Genomic DNA, 16,259 nt, shown 5'->3' with positions numbered 1-16,259 from the left:
TTTCCCAGGCAGGTCTGTGTGACCAGATCATTCCTCTCGGGTGGTGACTCAAGACAGGGTCTGGGAGGGTCATTTCTTGACAGAGTGCAAGTCAACCTGCTGGTCACAGAACAGGGAATCATGGAATGGTTTGGCTTGGGAGGGATCTTCAAACTTATCCAGTTCCACCCCTTTCCATGGGCAGGGACACTGCACTATCCCAGGTTGCTCCAAGCCCCAATGTCCAACCTGGCCTTGGGCACTGCCAGGGATCCAGGGGCATCCACAGCTTCTCTGGGCACCTGTGCCAGGGCCTGCCCAGCCTCACCAGGCTCCTGGGGCAGAGCTGGGATGGCTGGAGGAGAGCAGTGGAGGGGCAGTTCCTGAGGTTCTGCTGGCACAGTGGATACTGAAACCCTTCAGTAATTAAAAGGCTCCATGACAGCCCGATGGAGCTGTTATTATTTTCAGAGAGAACCATAGATGGCAGCTGTCCCAGCTCTTTCTAATACTCATGATTTCCTGAAATCCCCCCTCCCCCTTCTTTTTTTTTTTTTTCCTTTTTTGCAGGAGCCTCGATGTCTGGATTGGATTCAATGATTTTGCAAGCTCTGGAGCACAGCAGAGAGGGGAAGGATTTAATCTGGAGAGCTGTCAGAACTGGCTGCCAGGAGAGCCCCATCCCTCCAACGCTGACCACTGCGTGCGCATGGGCCCCACGGGCCAGTGCAACACCGACCTGTGCATGGCCAAGCACAGCTATGTCTGCGAGTACAAGCCACCAGGTGGGCTCTGCTGGCCCTGCTGCTGCCACCAGGGCTGGGCAGGGGTCCCCTCCCTGGCACTGGGGTGGAAAAAGAGGGATAGAGAGGGATGGAGAGGGATAAAGAGGGGTGCGTGGAGAGGCTCCTGCAGGGCGTCACCACAAAAGGAGTAAGCAGCAATAGTCCCAAACCCAACTTCTAGAAACCCAACTTCAGCCCAAAAGGAAGAGTTTGGCTTACTCTGATCTTTGCCATGAGCAGAAGGAGACAGGGGAGCAAAGTTCTGAGGTAAACACTGGAAACAGCTTTTCCCTCTTACTTGAGCAGTCTCTGCTGCCGCCAGGATCTGAGGCCGTGCTGCTGCCTTGGTGGCTTGGTGTCCTTCATTGTGTATTCTGGGAGATGTTGGGGTGGCTCACACGTTGCTTAGGTGAGCTGTGATGTGCAGGTTTGTGGTTATTCAGCTTTCCAAATCTTCCCCACCGGTGTCAGAAGAAAGAGAAGTAGGATGGACATGAAACAGGGGAGAAGGTTTACATAAAAAGGAAAAGCCATGGCCAGAGAGGGCACTGGGCTGGCCAGAGGGGCAGCAGCAGCTGGCCAGTCCCCAGAGAGCCAGCAGTGTTTGCCACTGCTGGAAACCACTTGGTCGTGGCCATGTTGCCCAAGAAGTCCAGGGGCACAGGGAGGATGAGAAGGTGCACCTGGTGCTCAGAAATTCCAGGCAAATCATTAGTTGTTGGAAGGGAGAATTACACCGTTCCTAGAAGTCAAAATTGCTGAACATGGCAAATGAAAATGTTATTTGAGCTGGATGAGAAAGAAGTCAAGACACCTGTAAGGAGAAGGAAGATAGAGGATTATGGAGCTGCTGCTCTCTGGAGTGGTCCAAGCCCTCTGCAGCTTGGCAGGGTGGAGGGAATGGCCTCAGGCCCTGCTGGGCCTCACAGCTTTGTTCCAACATTCCCTTTGCAAACAGGAGTTCTCCTGAACGCCGAGAACTTCTTTGAGGGAGATGCTGAGCTGGCCCCACACGAGGCCGTGAGGAACATGAGCGAGGCCGTGGCAGCAGAGCCGTGGCAGGCTGAGGAGGTGAGGGGGGTCTGCTCCTCCTGGGCTGCCCAGGGACCCCTGGGGACACGGGCAGGTGAGAGCTGTGCGTGTTCTGCAGGTGCTGGAGTTCCCAGAGCTGGCCTTCAGGCACCAGGGCTTTCTCACTGCCCTGGAGTTCGGGACACAGGAGCTGCACCAGCCCGTCCAAGTGAGGTTCCAGCTGCACAGACTGGTGGATGGAGAAGGTGAGGCTGCTCCTCAACGCCTGTGGGGTTGTTGGAGGTGACACCATCAAACTGGGGCTGGCCTTGTGGCACCTGTGGTCCTCTGACCCCTAAGGGCTCAGAGGTTTGGTTCTGTTTCTGGAGGAGATCAAAGTGTGGGACCCATAGCCTTGGGGCAGTGGTTAGCCTGGAGAAAATAACAGGGAGAAACCTCTCCCCATGCATGAGGAGAGTGTAAGGACCATGTGGAGGAGCTCATTAATCTTCTGAGCTGTGTTTTTTGCTTGGTGAAGACACATGTCAGATGGGAATGTGTTCTGGTCCATCTGGCCCCACGGGTTAACAAGGAAGAACATTTTCCTGAGCCCGTTTCTTCCTGATGGATGAGATAATCTAAAAAGCCTTTTATTCCTTGTACAACAGCTCAACAGTCACAGTTTTGGCAACAATTAATTCTGCAGCAGAATGTTTGTTGTAGCCGTGGGGTTGGCTGGTTACAAAAGGATCTTTTCTGACACTGACAAGCTGATACTTTGACATGGAAACATTAACTTCAGAAAAGTTGCTTAATGTGTTTTCAATGTCAAGGCCAGCTCTTGCTTTCCCTTGGACTGGCTTTTGCTGCAGCACAGATCCTTTCAGATTGCAAATTGGTACGTTCTCACTGGAAAAGAGACAACTTTGGGTTTAATGATCTTGGTGGATTTTTCCAGTAAAAGAGGACATTTATGGAGCAGCAGGATGTGCTGCAGTTGCAGCGTTTGCTAAGAGTGGAGCCATCCCCAAAATGGAAAAAAGGGTGAATTATGAGCAGAGGAGTGCATTAATAGTGTTACTCACCAGAGTGGCCATCGCTGATTTCTCTTCCACTTCTTCCAGACTACCAGGAGGAAAACAATGCTACAGAACCATTCCCCATTGCTCAGGATGATGGGAACTGGACGCTGCTGGAGTGTCCTCCTGGTTTCCAGTGGTGTCCTTTGACAAACCTGTGCTCATCCCACAACAGCTGCTGCAATGGGAGCGAGTGTGCCAACAGCTCCTTTGGCAGCAGCCCTGCCCCCGGCTCCCTGCAGCCCAACACCAGCCAGCCCAGCTATCAGCTCCTCAGGGAGTTCCTCTTTATGGTACCAGCTGGCCCCTCTTCCCAGTACCAGGTCAGTGTTCACTCTGTGACCAGTGGGGGAGTGGGGCAGTTTTCTCCTGGGGGCTTTGGGTGAGTTTGGGTTGTTCCCCTGTGGCAGATGGAGCCACTCGAGTCCGTTGGAATGAAGGGACGTGCCCAGTGGCACAGGGGCTGTGCAGTCCCCTGCTGTGCCTGGGGTGCTGGAAGGTGTCCCTGCCCATGGAACAGGGTGGGTTTTGAGGTCCCTTCCCACCCACAGCATCCCGTGTTTCCATGACAAGGCTGTGCAGATTCCACGGGCTATTCCCATGGCATTAACACGGTGGAGATGAGGCACGAAGCTGATTTCTCTGTTGGCACATTTGATTCAGAGAGGCCAAGGAGGGTGGAGTGGTGACAGTCTCCCCGTGCTGTGTTGGGATCTGCTCCTTTTCTCTTGGCTCCCACCTGGCAGGAAATCCAGCATTGTGCCCGGGCAGGAGCTGGCTGCTGACTGCTCTTAACACGAGCCATTAACCCAAACCGCTCTCCTCTCTCTGCAGGTCACATTCAGCCAAGAAAACATCTTTGTCAGGCCTGGGGACGTTTTCAGCATCCAGCACGACGCAGCCTCAGGCTCGTTCCTGCAGTGCCCCCGCAGTGCCACCTCCGTGGCCAGGAGGAACTCCTCCGGCTGGGCCCTGGGGCTGTCCCCCAGCCCCGTGGGACGCCCGGCGTGCTCCGTGCGCGTGCGCTACGCCGAGGAGCAGCTGGTGCCCGTGCTGGGCCCCAGGAACGCGGGGCTGGAGCAGCCTGGCCACTACAGGCTCCGGGCCAGCGTGGACAGCGGGCTCTTCCACGCCAACCTGTCCTGCTCCTTCCGCGTGGCGTCCCGCGTGTCCGGCCTGCGCGTCCTGCACCCCCCCCCGCAGGGCTCCCGGCTGTACCTGCCCACCAACCACACCTGGCTGCTGCTCAAGCTGTCCTCGGGGGTCAACGCCACGGCCAGCCGCCTCGGGGACGACCGCAGCGTGCCCTTCGTGGCCACCTGCCCGGCGGCCGTGGCCGCGCTGTGTGCCAGGGAGAACAACGACACCTGGTTTGCTGTGCTGCAGCTGGGCGGCCTCGGGGAGGGCCTCAGCACCCACGTGCTGGTGGCAGAGAACTCGGTGAGCTCCCAGAACATCACGGTCACCGTGAAGGTGGAGGAGCCCATCCGCGGGCTGAGGGCCACCCCCGACCCCGAGAGCAGAGTGCTGCTGAACACACGGGTGGTGAGTGCTTGTTTGCTGCTGCTCTGAGCCCTTCCCTCGTGGGTTTATCCCTCCCCTGGAGCTGTCACGGTGTGTTTGCCTCGGGGCAGGGGGGCACTGCTTGCTGCTAAGCTGCCAGGCCGTGCACTGCTGCGGGCACAGCATGTGGCACCAGCACCGGTGCTGCCCAGCAGGAAGGCAGCTCAGCTGCATGTCCCCCTGGAGCCCCTGAGGTAGGGCAGTGCCTCCTGAGAGGGTCACTGCCTGTCCAGTGCCCCAGGACACCAGAAGCCTTAGGCAAGGCCAGTGCTTACCTTGTTTTGCCATGTCCAGGTAGTCGTTCCTTGAGGTGTTCAGATTTGCTCTGCTTAATCCTTACATCAGCTGGCTGAAGCTGTAGAGATGTTTCACCCCTCCAAGTCTTGGAGTTCCTCTGGTGTTTGCAGTCTTGTTTTTTCCAGTCCCCCATCCCCAGAACTACAGCCCTGGGAAGCTGCTCAGTAACTGCCCCGAATGCTCTGTACAAGCTCTGGCTGCTTCTGGCAGATCCTGTGCCTGCACCTCTCGGTCTCACCCTTCCTGCTGCCACAGGCTGCTCAGGAGGCACTGCTGGAGTGAGGAGGGACCTGCCCTGTCCAGCCCCTTCAGTCTTTGGGTCAGGCACCATCCCTGGATGAGGGTCAGAGGCTCAGCTTACAGGTGTAGCTAAAGCCAGGCCGTTTCTGCAGACATTTCAGAAGGTTTTTTAGTCAGCAAGAGGGACCTGATCACGAGAGCAAAGTGCTGGGCTGTGGGAGCAGGGAGCGTGGGGTCTGCTCCCGGCTCTGCTGGGGGTTTATGGAGTCAGGGTCTGCATTTCTCCATCAGCAGCAGAGCCACAGAGGATCTGTCACCTCTGTGCCATGCCCTGAGGGCACTGCAGCTGTGGGAGCCTCCCAGTCTGGCTCTGCTCCCTCTCCAGTTCAGCTGGAGGTCTCCTGGGAAGTGCTGGGCGTGCTTTTCTCTTGCACTAGTGTGAAATGTTCTCGTGCCTTTCAGAGCTACATCCCTGTGATGGAGGCTGGGTCAGATGTGACTTTCCGATGGACAGTAGATGATAAGCCATCTTTCACTTTTTACAATGTTGTCTTCAACGTTATCTACCAAAGCCCAGCTGTGTACAAGCTCTCGGTAAGCCAAGGCCTTTCCCATGACACCATTTCACCCCTGGCTTTCCATCTCATCCCACAAACTCCTTGGGAACAGCAGCAGGGAGAGGAGGCAGAGTTGAGTTGAGGTTTTCACTGTGCTCGTCTGCTGTTTCTCACAGAGCTGCTCTTGCAAATTCAAACAGTTTCTTCTACTCCTGCATTGCTGTGCTGTGTTCCTCCTGTGCTTTCTCCTTTCTCCAAGCTCCCCTTCCTGTTCATGGAGTGTCTGTGTTTCCCTCTCCTCCCTCCCCAGCAGGAATTAGCAGGGAGCCCCTGCTCTGGCAGGCAGGAAATCTGGATTCAGAACCTGACAGAGGCAGGATGCATCATAAGACTTCCATAGGCAGGCCAAAGCTTCTCCCAGGAGCTCCTGTGTTCTCTGTCCTGCTCTCTTTCTCCTGGTGCAGACTGGAATGCTGGGTGTTGCCATGGCCCCTGAAGGAGGGAGCAGAGCCTGGGCCAGGGGAGCTGTGTGTTGTGGAGCAGGAGCTGATCTCTGGCCAGCACATCTTTGTGTGTCATGCCCTGCAGAGTCTGCTCTGGTCCAAGGTGCTGGATCTGCTCTCAGGGTGTCTCTTGGCCTCCTGAGCAGACACCAGCCCAGCCCTGAGGCCATGCTTACACTAATTTGCTGGGTGCAGCACTAATTTGCTGGGTGCAGCACTAATTTGCTGAGTGCAGCACTAATTAGCTGGGTGAAGCACTGTGCTGAGGGCCTGGGCTGCTTTCACTTGCAGAGCTGCCAAGGTGCTGTTAGCCTGGGGGTCTCTGGGTTCAGTGCAGCACATCCACAGGAGCCCAGGCACGAGCTGCTCTTCCCTGCTGGGGTAGGAGGTCTGTCCCTGTGGGTTTGAGCCACTCAAACCAGCAGCTCAGCTCTCCTGCAGGTGAGAAGGTGAAGATGCTCTGTCAGTGTTACATGCCTAGAAAACCATGAGGATTCTGCTCTACTTCTGTCATGTCTCTTCTTGTGTCCCTTTCCCTCCTCTGCCCAGCCTTGCTGTCCCTCTCTGTGCCCACCACACCAGGATCCTTGGTTTTATGAGCCTCTCCCCTCCCTGCTCTGTGCTTGAAGCCATTTTCTGCCACTCTCCTGAGGAAATTGGATGGCTCTTGTCCCTTTGGTGGCAGCAGGTGCCCTGTGCTCAGCAGCTGGAGCTGCAGGGGACATCAGAGCAGGCAAAGGGGCAGCTGGCAAGTTCAGAGCCTCAGGATGAGAGCTCCTCTCCTTGTCCTCTTGCTGTAGCACCTTGGACTGGCTGTAGAGCTGAACATGTGGCCACTCTCTCTGCCCTGACCCGCTCACTTGCCCAGTGGTGCTCCTTCAGTCCAGCAAAGCCCCACTCCAAGGGCAGCAAGGGGACCCCAAACCCATTCTTTGTCCCACTGTCCTCCCCAGCTCACCGCCTCCAACCACGTCAGCAACTTCACAGTCAACTACAACGTGACAGTGGAGATGATGAACAGGATGAGGAACCTGAGTGTGGTGGGGGCCCTGCCAGTGGTGCCCCAGAACAGCAGCGTGGAGTTCAGCGCCCGGGTTCACGTGGACTCGGCTGTGGAGGCTCTGTTCCTGTGAGTCCTTTGCTGCTTGCCCAGACTTAGGATCCTTCTGTGCATCTCTTACCTTGCCTGCACAGTTTCTCTTCCCAGGGCCAACTGGTCCCTCTCAGCTGCTGTTTAGTTGTGTGAAATCTCTGTGAGTGGGGGTCAGTCACACACCTGTAATTCAGGCTGAAATCCTTTCCATTTAAAGTGTTACAGCACTGCTTTAGTTTGGGTTCTTCCTCTTCCTCCTCTCAGCACAGCTGCTGCTTTGATACTTGCATTCTGCTTCCTGTGTTTTTTTTTTGGAGAGCCCAGCCCTGACCTGAAAGACAAGCCAGGATTCCTCTGGGATTTCTGGGATTCTCCTGTTGTGCAGCGTAACGTGGTTTGCCTGTTTCTCCAGGTGGGATTTTGGAGATGGTGTCCAGGAGACCTACCTGTTCAAACCTCCCTACAACAAGTCTTTCCTTGTTCCTGATCCCAATGTCCATGAGGTTGTCATTGAGCACAACGTTTCACACATCTACCAAGACCCAGGTATGCTCAACAAGGCTCTTTGGGGAAGATGGGGCTCAGGCATTTTTGGTCTGAGGGGTGTACAAGGCACCTTCCAAAACAACCAGGGCTTGGACTGGTTCCTGAGCAGACAGCTGGAGTGACTGGAAGTCTCCAGCAGTTGCCATCCTCTCTAACCTGTTTCCCAGGGAAGTTTGGCCACGCTGTAAGAAGCAGGTCCACCACACTCAGCCCCTTTTTAGGCAGTCTCAGCAGAAGGATGAGAGGCAGGCAAGCCCCAGGCTGGTGGGAGGGGTGGGCAGCAGGAGGGGTCTGTTCTGTGGGGGAGCAGGAAGAAGATCTTTTATCTCTACCTGTTGGACTGGCTCCTTTCTTGATACTGGTCCCCACTCACACGACCTGGTGTAATTCCTGCTGGTCCTGGGCTGGAGCAGGGCAGCCCAGAGTGTGCACAGCCCAGGAGCAGTGTCCCCTGCAGCCCCTGTCATACCCCCCACCCCACCACAGCACTGAGAAGCTGTTGCCAGGCACGTCCTCACCCTGCCCTTGTTCTGCTCTCTCCCAATGCAGGAGAATATGTCCTGATGGTTGTAGTGTCCAACCAGTACGAGAACCTCACCCACCTGAGCCCAGTGCAGGTGCACAGTCACCTGGTTGCCGTGCAGGTGGAGGCAGAGGAGGATGTTCTGGTGGTGGGCCGGCCGGTCACCTTCCGAGCCACTGCCCTGCCATCGCCGTACGGCGTGGTGTACACCTGGGACTTCGGGGACAGCTCCTCCCTGCTCACAGAGCCCCAGCCCACAGCCACCTACAGCTACCCCCGCCGAGGGGTGTACAACGTCACCGTGACAGCCAACAACACCGTGAGCAGCGTGGACACCGTGGAGTGCTACCAGGTGTTCGAGGAGATAACGGGGCTGCGCGTTTCCGCGGACGAGGCCGCGGAGCAGGGAGCAGCCGTCACCATCAACGCCTCCGTGCAGACAGGGGACAGCATCACCTGGATATTCGACATGGGCGACGGGACGGTGCTGAGGAGTCAGGTGCCAGTGGTAGAACACGTGTACATAAAGGACGTCAACTGCACCGTGAACGTGACAGCCGTGAATCCTGTGAACTCTGTCTCCCAGGCGGTTCCTGTCCGGATATTTGTCCTGGAAATACTCAAAATAGAGCCTACTTCTTGCATCCTGGAGCACCCCGACGTGCAGCTCACCGCCTACGTGACGGGGAATCCTGAGGAGTACATCTTTGACTGGACTTTTGGAGACGGCTCCTCCAATGTCACGGTCAGCGGGGACCCTGTGGTGATGCACAACTTCACCCGGAGCGGGACGTTCCCGCTCACCCTGACCCTCTCCAGCAGCTTTAACAAGGCTAACTACTTCACCAGTGTCTGTGTGGAGCCAGAGATCCTCAACGTCACCCTCCTCCCCTCCAAACGCTTTGTGAGGCTCGGGGAGGAGACCTCCTTCCAGGTCAGTGCCGTGCCTCCCTACCAGTACCGCTACCGCTGGGATTTCGGCAACAACGAGTCCACCAGGTCCAGTGGGACCGAAGTGACCTACACCTACAAGAACACAGGGGTCTTCCTGGTCACAGTGACCGTCTCCAACAATGTCTCTTTTAACAACGACACGGCGTTTGTGGAGGTCCAGGAGCCGGTGGGGGTAGCAAAGATTGAGTATAACGGGACGGATGTTCTGGAGCTGAACCAGATCTACCTGTTCTCTGCCAGCATGAATGGAACCAAAGTGAGTTACTGCTGGGACTTTGGGGATGGCACTGTCCAGCCTGGGCAAGTGGCCACCCACTCCTACAACAGCACAGGGCACTACAGCATTACAGTGATGGGGCAGAACGACGTGAGCTCCAACGAGACCACCATCGACGTCACGGTGAAGCGGCGGCTCCTCGGCCTGACCGTCAATGCCAGCAGGACAGTGGTGCCACTGAATGGCTCGGTGAGCTTTGTAGCCACCCTGGTGGCTGGCACTGCCATCCGCTACTCGTGGATCCTCTGCGACCGCTGCACTCCCATCCAAGGCTCCTCCACCATCTCCTACACCTTCCGCTCCGTGGGCACCTTCAACGTCATCGTGACGGCCGAGAACAAGATCAGCTCGCTGCAGGACAGCATCTACGTCTACGTGCTGGAGCAGATTGAGGGCCTGCAGGTGGCCAGCACTGACCTGGTGGAGGACATGTATTTCCCAACTAACAAAACACTCCATTTGCAGGCCGTGGTGAGAGAGGGCACGAACATCTCCTACAGCTGGGTGGTCCAACGGGACGGCAATGCTGTGCAGACCTCCACTGGGAAAACCTTCCCCTTGAGCATCCTGGAAGCTGGGAACTACACTGTCTACCTGAAGGCCACCAACATGCTGGGCTGTGCCACTGCTAACAGGACACTGGAGTTCATTGAAAGCCTTGGTGTTCTAAAGCCCTATGCCTCCCCCAACCCAGCTGCTGTTAATGCCTCTGTGAACATAAGTGCCACCATAACCAGTGGCACTGGTGTCACATACGTGTGGTACCTGGAGGATGGCTCCTCTCCTGTCACCTCTGAACCCTTTATTATACACTCCTTCCAAAGCCCTGGGATGATTGAGGTCATCGTTGGAGCAGAAAACAGGCTGAATTCAACCAATGCCACTGTTTCTGTCTGTGTGGAGGAGGTCATCGAGGGGCTGAGTATAGGGACAGCAGAGCTGGACTGTAGGTACGTCTCCTCAGGCTCCACGGTGGTCTTTGAGGGGGAGCTGCAGAGGGGGACTGAAGTGACCTGGCTGTGGGAGGTGCCAAATGGCACACTGAGTGGCCAGTCCGTGGCAGTCACGTTCCCCATGGCAGGGTGGTACACGGTGCACCTGAACGCCTCCAACGACATCAGCTGGGCTCTGGCCAGCAGGAACATCTCCGTGCTGGACAGGATTCAAGGTCTGGAAGTTGTCGCCAGCAAGAAGGTGGTGGAGCCAGGAGAGCAGGTCACCTTTGAGATCAGGATGCTGTCAGGTACCTCTGTGAGTTACCTGGTGAGCATTAGTGGGGACTACTCCGTGGTGCTCAACGACTCCAGGTACAGCCACGAGTTCACCAAGAGCGGCGATTACCTGGTGACCGTGACCGTGCAGAACCAGATCAGCATCGCCCACGCCCAGGTGCTCATCTCTGTCCTGGAGCCCATCCAGGACGTCAGGCTCCTGAACTGCTGCGAGGAGGGCATTCCCACGGGCACGGAGAAGAGCTTCAGTGCCCGCGTGGGCAGCGGCTCCCGCGTGTCCTTCTCCTGGCAGTTCTGCCTGTGGAAGGAGCGAGGCCGCTCCGTGGTTGCTGCATCAGGAGACAGAGTTTCCTATGCTCCAGAAGCTGCAGGGCTGCTGGAGATCCACCTCACTGCCTTCAATGACTTGGGAAGTGTCAACATCACCAGAACCATCCAGGTGCAGGACCCCATAGTCCAGGTGTCCCTCAGTGCCACCAATGCCTTTGTCAACAGGACGGCGCTGTTTGAAGCTGTGGTGGTGCCCAGCAGCAGGGGCGTTGAGTTCTTGTGGAGCTTTGGGGATGGTTCTTCCACTCAAACCACCAGGGTTGCAGTGGCCAACTATTCTTACCTGAGCCCTGGGGATTACCTGGTGGAGGTGAATGCCACCAATCTCATCAGCTTCTTCATAGCCCAGCTCACTGTCACCGTCAAAGTCCTGGAGTGTGAGGAGCCCGAGGTGGAGTTGGCCCTGCCACCACAGGTGGTTATGAAGAGATCCCAGAGGAACTACCTGGAGGCACAGATTGACCTCCGAGGGTGCATCAAGTACCAGACAGAGCACCTGTGGGAGATCTACCGAGCACCCAGCTGCATGAACTTGGATGACTCCAGCAGGATCCGGCTGCCGAACGTCGACGTGAACAGGCCCCAGCTGGTTATCCCAAAGCTCGGCCTGGAAGTTGGGAACTACTGTTTCATGTTTATTGTCTCCTTTGGAGACACCCCACTGTCCAAAAGCATCTTTGCCAACGTGACTGTGATCCCGAGCAAGCTGGTCCCAATCATCGATGGGGGGTCCTACCGTGTATGGTCCAACACCCAGGACTTAATCCTGGATGGGGAGAAATCCTACGACCCGAACTTGGATGATGGGGAGCAGACCCCATTGTTGTACGAGTGGTCCTGCACATCCTCCTCCAAGGTAAGAGCAGCCTCACCCAGCCAGAGTGAGCGTTTGGGAGCTCCAGCTCCACCAGAAACGTGCCTGGGGTGAAACGGTGTCGAGGGGAGCTTTTGTGAGCATCTCTAACAGAGCTGCTCTGGCAGGAGCCTTGCAAAGGTTCCCAGGTCAGGATGATGGTACAGAAATTGGTGTGAGGTGTGGTTCAGTGCCCCTGGGCAGGGCAGAAGGGCTGGCTCTGGGAGGGAGGCATGGGCATGGCTGCTTCCCCGGCCCTTGGCCTCTGGTCCCCGGTGTCAGTGCTGCTGCTTCCATGCACTGAGGGTGTTACAGAGCTGCTGATGCAGCCTGGGAGCTCAGGGCTCTGTTCCTCTCCCAGTAACAGTTAAATGTCTCTAATGGCATCAGGGGACAAAGTTAGACTTTGGAGAGGTCGAGTGACCACAGCTGTGGTCACTAGCAGGTCACTGTCCTCGTGCTGCAGTGATCTGACCCTGCACTGATGGAAGGGCAAGGGAGACCTGCCTGGCAAATCCCCATGGGAATCCACCTCAGCAGCATTTTTCATTGAATGTGGAGCTCTTTTGCTTGTACAGTGTCATGTTTTCTAGCTTTGTCTCAAAATAGCAAATGTGAAGTCTGTGGGGATTGGACTTCTTTGGTTTAATGTGAGCTTTTTATGTTGCTTGGCAATTTAATGAAGAAATAATTGCTGTAAACTACAAATATGAAACTCAGATGTAATACAGGAGTATTCCAGCTACTGTTTACTAACCTGAAGAGTAGGATAATGTGTTTTATTGTCCACACACGCCCTGTTTCTCCCACTGCACAGCAAGGTCTGTGACAGTGACTCTGTGTGGACCTGAATGTTTTGGCTGTGGACTAACCCGATGTGCACCCTTACCAAGGAGGGTTTGAAAGTTCTTTTCTCCTTGCAAGCAGAGCTCGGCTGCAGGGTGCTCTCTGAATTTCAGTGCCAAGGAAGGAATTGTCACAATTTCCAAAGCTCTCTTAGAGGCAGATGTGGAGTACACGTTCGACCTCACCGTCAGGAAGGAAGGGATGAGTCCCGAGGCCACCAACCAAACCGTACGTACCACGCACAGCTGTCACCTTCTCTGCTTGGCACAGCCTCCTCTGAGGCACAGAGACATGGGATGGTTGGGGTGGAAGGACCGTAAAGATCACCCAGTGCCACCCCCTGCCATGGGCAGGGACACCTTCCGCTATCTCAGGGGGCTCCAAGCTCTGTCCATCCTGGCCTTGGGCACTGCCAGGGATCCAGGGGCAGCCCCAGCTGCTCTGGGCACCCAGTGCCAGGGCCTGCCCACCCTCCCAGGGAACAATTAGTCCCTTTCCCAAGGAAATTTCTTTAGGAGAAAGGAAACTTCCTTTCCCACTCTTTTGCAGCTCTTCACATGCCACAGGCTCTGCCCTCATTTTACCCAGAGAGCCTCCTAAGCGCCAGGGCTCAGTTTTACTGTCAACAGTTCCCCTCTTCTCACCTTCCCTGCTCTTTTAGGGGAGGATTTTGTCAGGGCAGGTTGTTTATGTCCCACCAATCCCAACACTGAGTGCACCCGCTCAGTTCCTGTCGGGAACATCCATTGTGGTGCAGTTGGCAACTGGAGATGGACTGGGGCTGGAGGTGGAAACTCTTACAGCCTGGGTTTGAAACCAGAGCTGCGGCATGAAAAGAAAAAAATGGAATTGATAGTCTTTCAAGGACATTCCGTACTATCTGGTTTCCATGCAGGAGCACAAAACAATGCTTCCAGTGTCACAGGAAATCTGCAGATACTGGCGGGATGAGCGGGGCTCCAGCGCAGTGCTGGGGAATATTTATCCCCTTTTCAGAGTCTGCCATGTTAAACAATGTCTTCATTACTGTCTTTGAATTCAGAGCACTCATTATGCCAGGGCAGAGGGCTCAGTCCAGTGCTGGACAAGCCCGTTTCCTCAGGGATTAGAGGAATTTAGACAGAGCACGGGAGTCAGAGTTCAGCTGCTGTTGTGTCTGAGCCACCGGTGCCTCTGGAGCTCTGCGAGTGCTCTGCCAGGAAGGTGTGGTGGATGTCTGGAGATGTGCAGCTAGATTCCAGCTGAAAGCCTGGAACAACGTGCTACTCCCTGGGAAAAGGTGGTTCTTCCATCCCTGCCTGGCAGCACAAGCAGGGTTTGCTGGGAATTCAGCACCAGGGACCAGAGGGACATTTCAGAAGTCATTTATGTTGTTGAAAAGTGTAAATAAAGAAATCCAGAATGACCTAGATCGGCCCAGCTTGGTGTTGGGTGGCCCTTGCAAACCAGTGATGGAACTGGGCAGTGTCAGAGCAGAGGTGCAGCTTAAAGCTGACCCCAAATCCTTTGGGAATCCCTTCCTGCTCTTTCTTAGCACAGACTGGGCTGGTGCAGGACAATTCCTCCCTGCAGCACCAGGTGCTGGGGTGTGTCCTTACCTGTTAGCTGTCTGTTTTGGTGTCAGACCTTCTGATGGAGCCTCTTGCCTTCGCAGGTGTTCATCAAGAGGGGAGGAGTGCCTATTGTGTCCCTGGAGTGCATTTCCTGCAAGGCTCAGTCTGTCTACGAGGTCAGCAAGAGCTCCTACGTGTTCCTGGAGGGCACCTGCCAGAACTGTCACAATGACTCCAAGCTTGGGGTAATGTCACAAGTGCTAAAGTCACTTTCACCTTTGTGGGGGCTCTGGGAGAAGGGGCAGGCAGAGGGGCCAGGGTGGAAAGGGGAAGAGAAGTGAGGTCCTGGACCTAAATTGCCCTAGAGACGAGGAGGGGAAGCAATCCCTGGCCACAAGCAGCAGGTGGGCCTGGTTGAGTCCTTGTGGGGTCATTCTATGCCAAAGCCATCAGTGACCAGGTCTTTCCACACAAAAACCAATTTTTTTTTCTTTCTCCTATAAGAGATCTGTAAGGTGGTTTTTTTCCCTGCTGATTGGCATTTTTCCCATTATTCTGGTGGTTCAAGCAGAGGTGGTTCAGCCTCTCCTCTAATTCCAGCTTCCCCTGCAGCCTGTGGAGTGAAGCAGTCTCAGAACTGGAAGTCCTGTTGCTCCCAGCAAGCCCAGCATGTCCTTGCGTGGCATTTTCTGCTTGGTTATCTCACTGTTTCTCCTGTTATCACAATTGTAGGTTTGTGCTATTAACAGTAACCACCCAGGCCACGTTCAGCTTGAAGCACATAAAACACGGTATCCCGTGGAGACTCCGCCAGTCCTTCATTTATTTCCTGTGTTTTGTACTCTGTATTATGAAATATTCTGTTGGAGGGTGATGTAATTCCAGAAACTAAAGCAGATTTCACAGTGGAAATATTCCCACCAGACATTTTGGAAAGGTTCCAGTTCTTGTTGCTGTAGCACACAAGACTAAAGCTGAATTATCAACTGCAAATTTGGCAGACGCTCCCACTAGAAATCTGTTACTTTTTATAAAAGACTCAATCTGAAAACATTTTAAGGACATAACTTCAGCTTCAAACCAAACCTCTGGTGTCTTTCCCCCGTCCATCCCTGCAGAGGTGGGCAGCTCACAGCTTTAAGAACAAGTCCCTCATCCTGGACAGAACAACCACGTCCACCGGCGACACGGGGATGAACCTGGTGCTGAGGCCAGGAGCCCTGAGGGATGGCGAGGGCTACACCTTCACCCTGCACATCACAGACCTCACCACGGGGGAGGAGGGCTTTGCCTCCATCGACCTGCTGCCCAACCAGCCCCCCGTGGGGGGGTCCTGCCGCCTGTCCCCCGAGGGACCCCTCCGGGCGCTGGAGACCAAGGTGCACTTCGAGTGTGCAGGTGAGAGCCCCTGCCAGCCCCCTGCTCCTCATCACCAGCTGCTCTTGCCACAGAGGTTCCCTTCACCCCAAACTCCTGCCCTGGAGTGCTGCTGGCCAGGGCTGGGCTCAGCAGTGCTTTGCACCATGAGCAGCTTTGTGTGCCCCAATTGTGGAGCTCCCCAGAGCGGGCAGGCAGTTTAAAAATTCCTCACTCACGTAGGTGAATGCTGGTATCCAGGCCAGGCCAGTTCTTGTGGAAGGGACTGGGTATTTCAGTGCAGGAAAAAGAAGATGGTGCCCAAAACTGAGTCACAGTATGTGGGAAGAATCAAAAGACGAAGCAGTGGGGCCGTCTCTGCTGTGTGGGCTGGATGTTCCCACCAGAGCCACCTTCCCAACCAGCTGCAGAGACAGCAACAGTGAGCCCAGCTTTGGAAAAGTGGCCTGGCCGATGTCCCGTAGCCTTGGGCCAAGGACTAAGTGCCTCTGGAAACCAGATTTCCCCAAATGATCCGTGGTGGAGATTAGAGCTGTTTGTGCACAGTGCCGGGAAGCCACGCTGGGAGGGGATGAGCCCTGCTCCTTCAGGGGGCTGGGCACCAGGCTGGGGGAGCAGCAGAAACGTGTTCAGGGTCTGGGGTTCTAGCTTTGGTGTGTTT

The 16,259-nt window shown here is 55.5% G+C and overlaps 1 protein-coding gene across 2 annotated transcripts in view; it reads left to right on the top strand.

Moving 5' to 3' along the window:
* Window positions 1-16,259, top strand: part of PKD1 (polycystin 1, transient receptor potential channel interacting) — a 79,806-nt gene that overhangs the window by 39,536 nt on the left and 24,011 nt on the right. For both annotated transcript variants that reach the window (XM_059862095.1, XM_059862094.1), the window contains exons 7-18: window positions 550-764; window positions 1,723-1,835; window positions 1,915-2,041; window positions 2,900-3,177; window positions 3,689-4,399; window positions 5,417-5,548; window positions 6,968-7,143; window positions 7,520-7,653; window positions 8,203-11,825; window positions 12,750-12,896; window positions 14,323-14,466; window positions 15,340-15,619. In XM_059862095.1, coding sequence (XP_059718078.1) covers window positions 550-764; window positions 1,723-1,835; window positions 1,915-2,041; window positions 2,900-3,177; window positions 3,689-4,399; window positions 5,417-5,548; window positions 6,968-7,143; window positions 7,520-7,653; window positions 8,203-11,825; window positions 12,750-12,896; window positions 14,323-14,466; window positions 15,340-15,619 — 6,080 coding nt within the window. The remainder of the gene's footprint in view (window positions 1-549; window positions 765-1,722; window positions 1,836-1,914; window positions 2,042-2,899; window positions 3,178-3,688; window positions 4,400-5,416; window positions 5,549-6,967; window positions 7,144-7,519; window positions 7,654-8,202; window positions 11,826-12,749; window positions 12,897-14,322; window positions 14,467-15,339; window positions 15,620-16,259) is intronic.

The sequence above is a fragment of the Haemorhous mexicanus genome, chromosome 17 (assembly GCF_027477595.1).
Source record: "Haemorhous mexicanus isolate bHaeMex1 chromosome 17, bHaeMex1.pri, whole genome shotgun sequence".
NCBI lineage: Eukaryota > Metazoa > Chordata > Aves > Passeriformes > Fringillidae > Haemorhous > Haemorhous mexicanus.
Note: the sequence above shows the minus strand (reverse complement) of the source record. Positions and strands in the feature narration are given on the sequence as shown.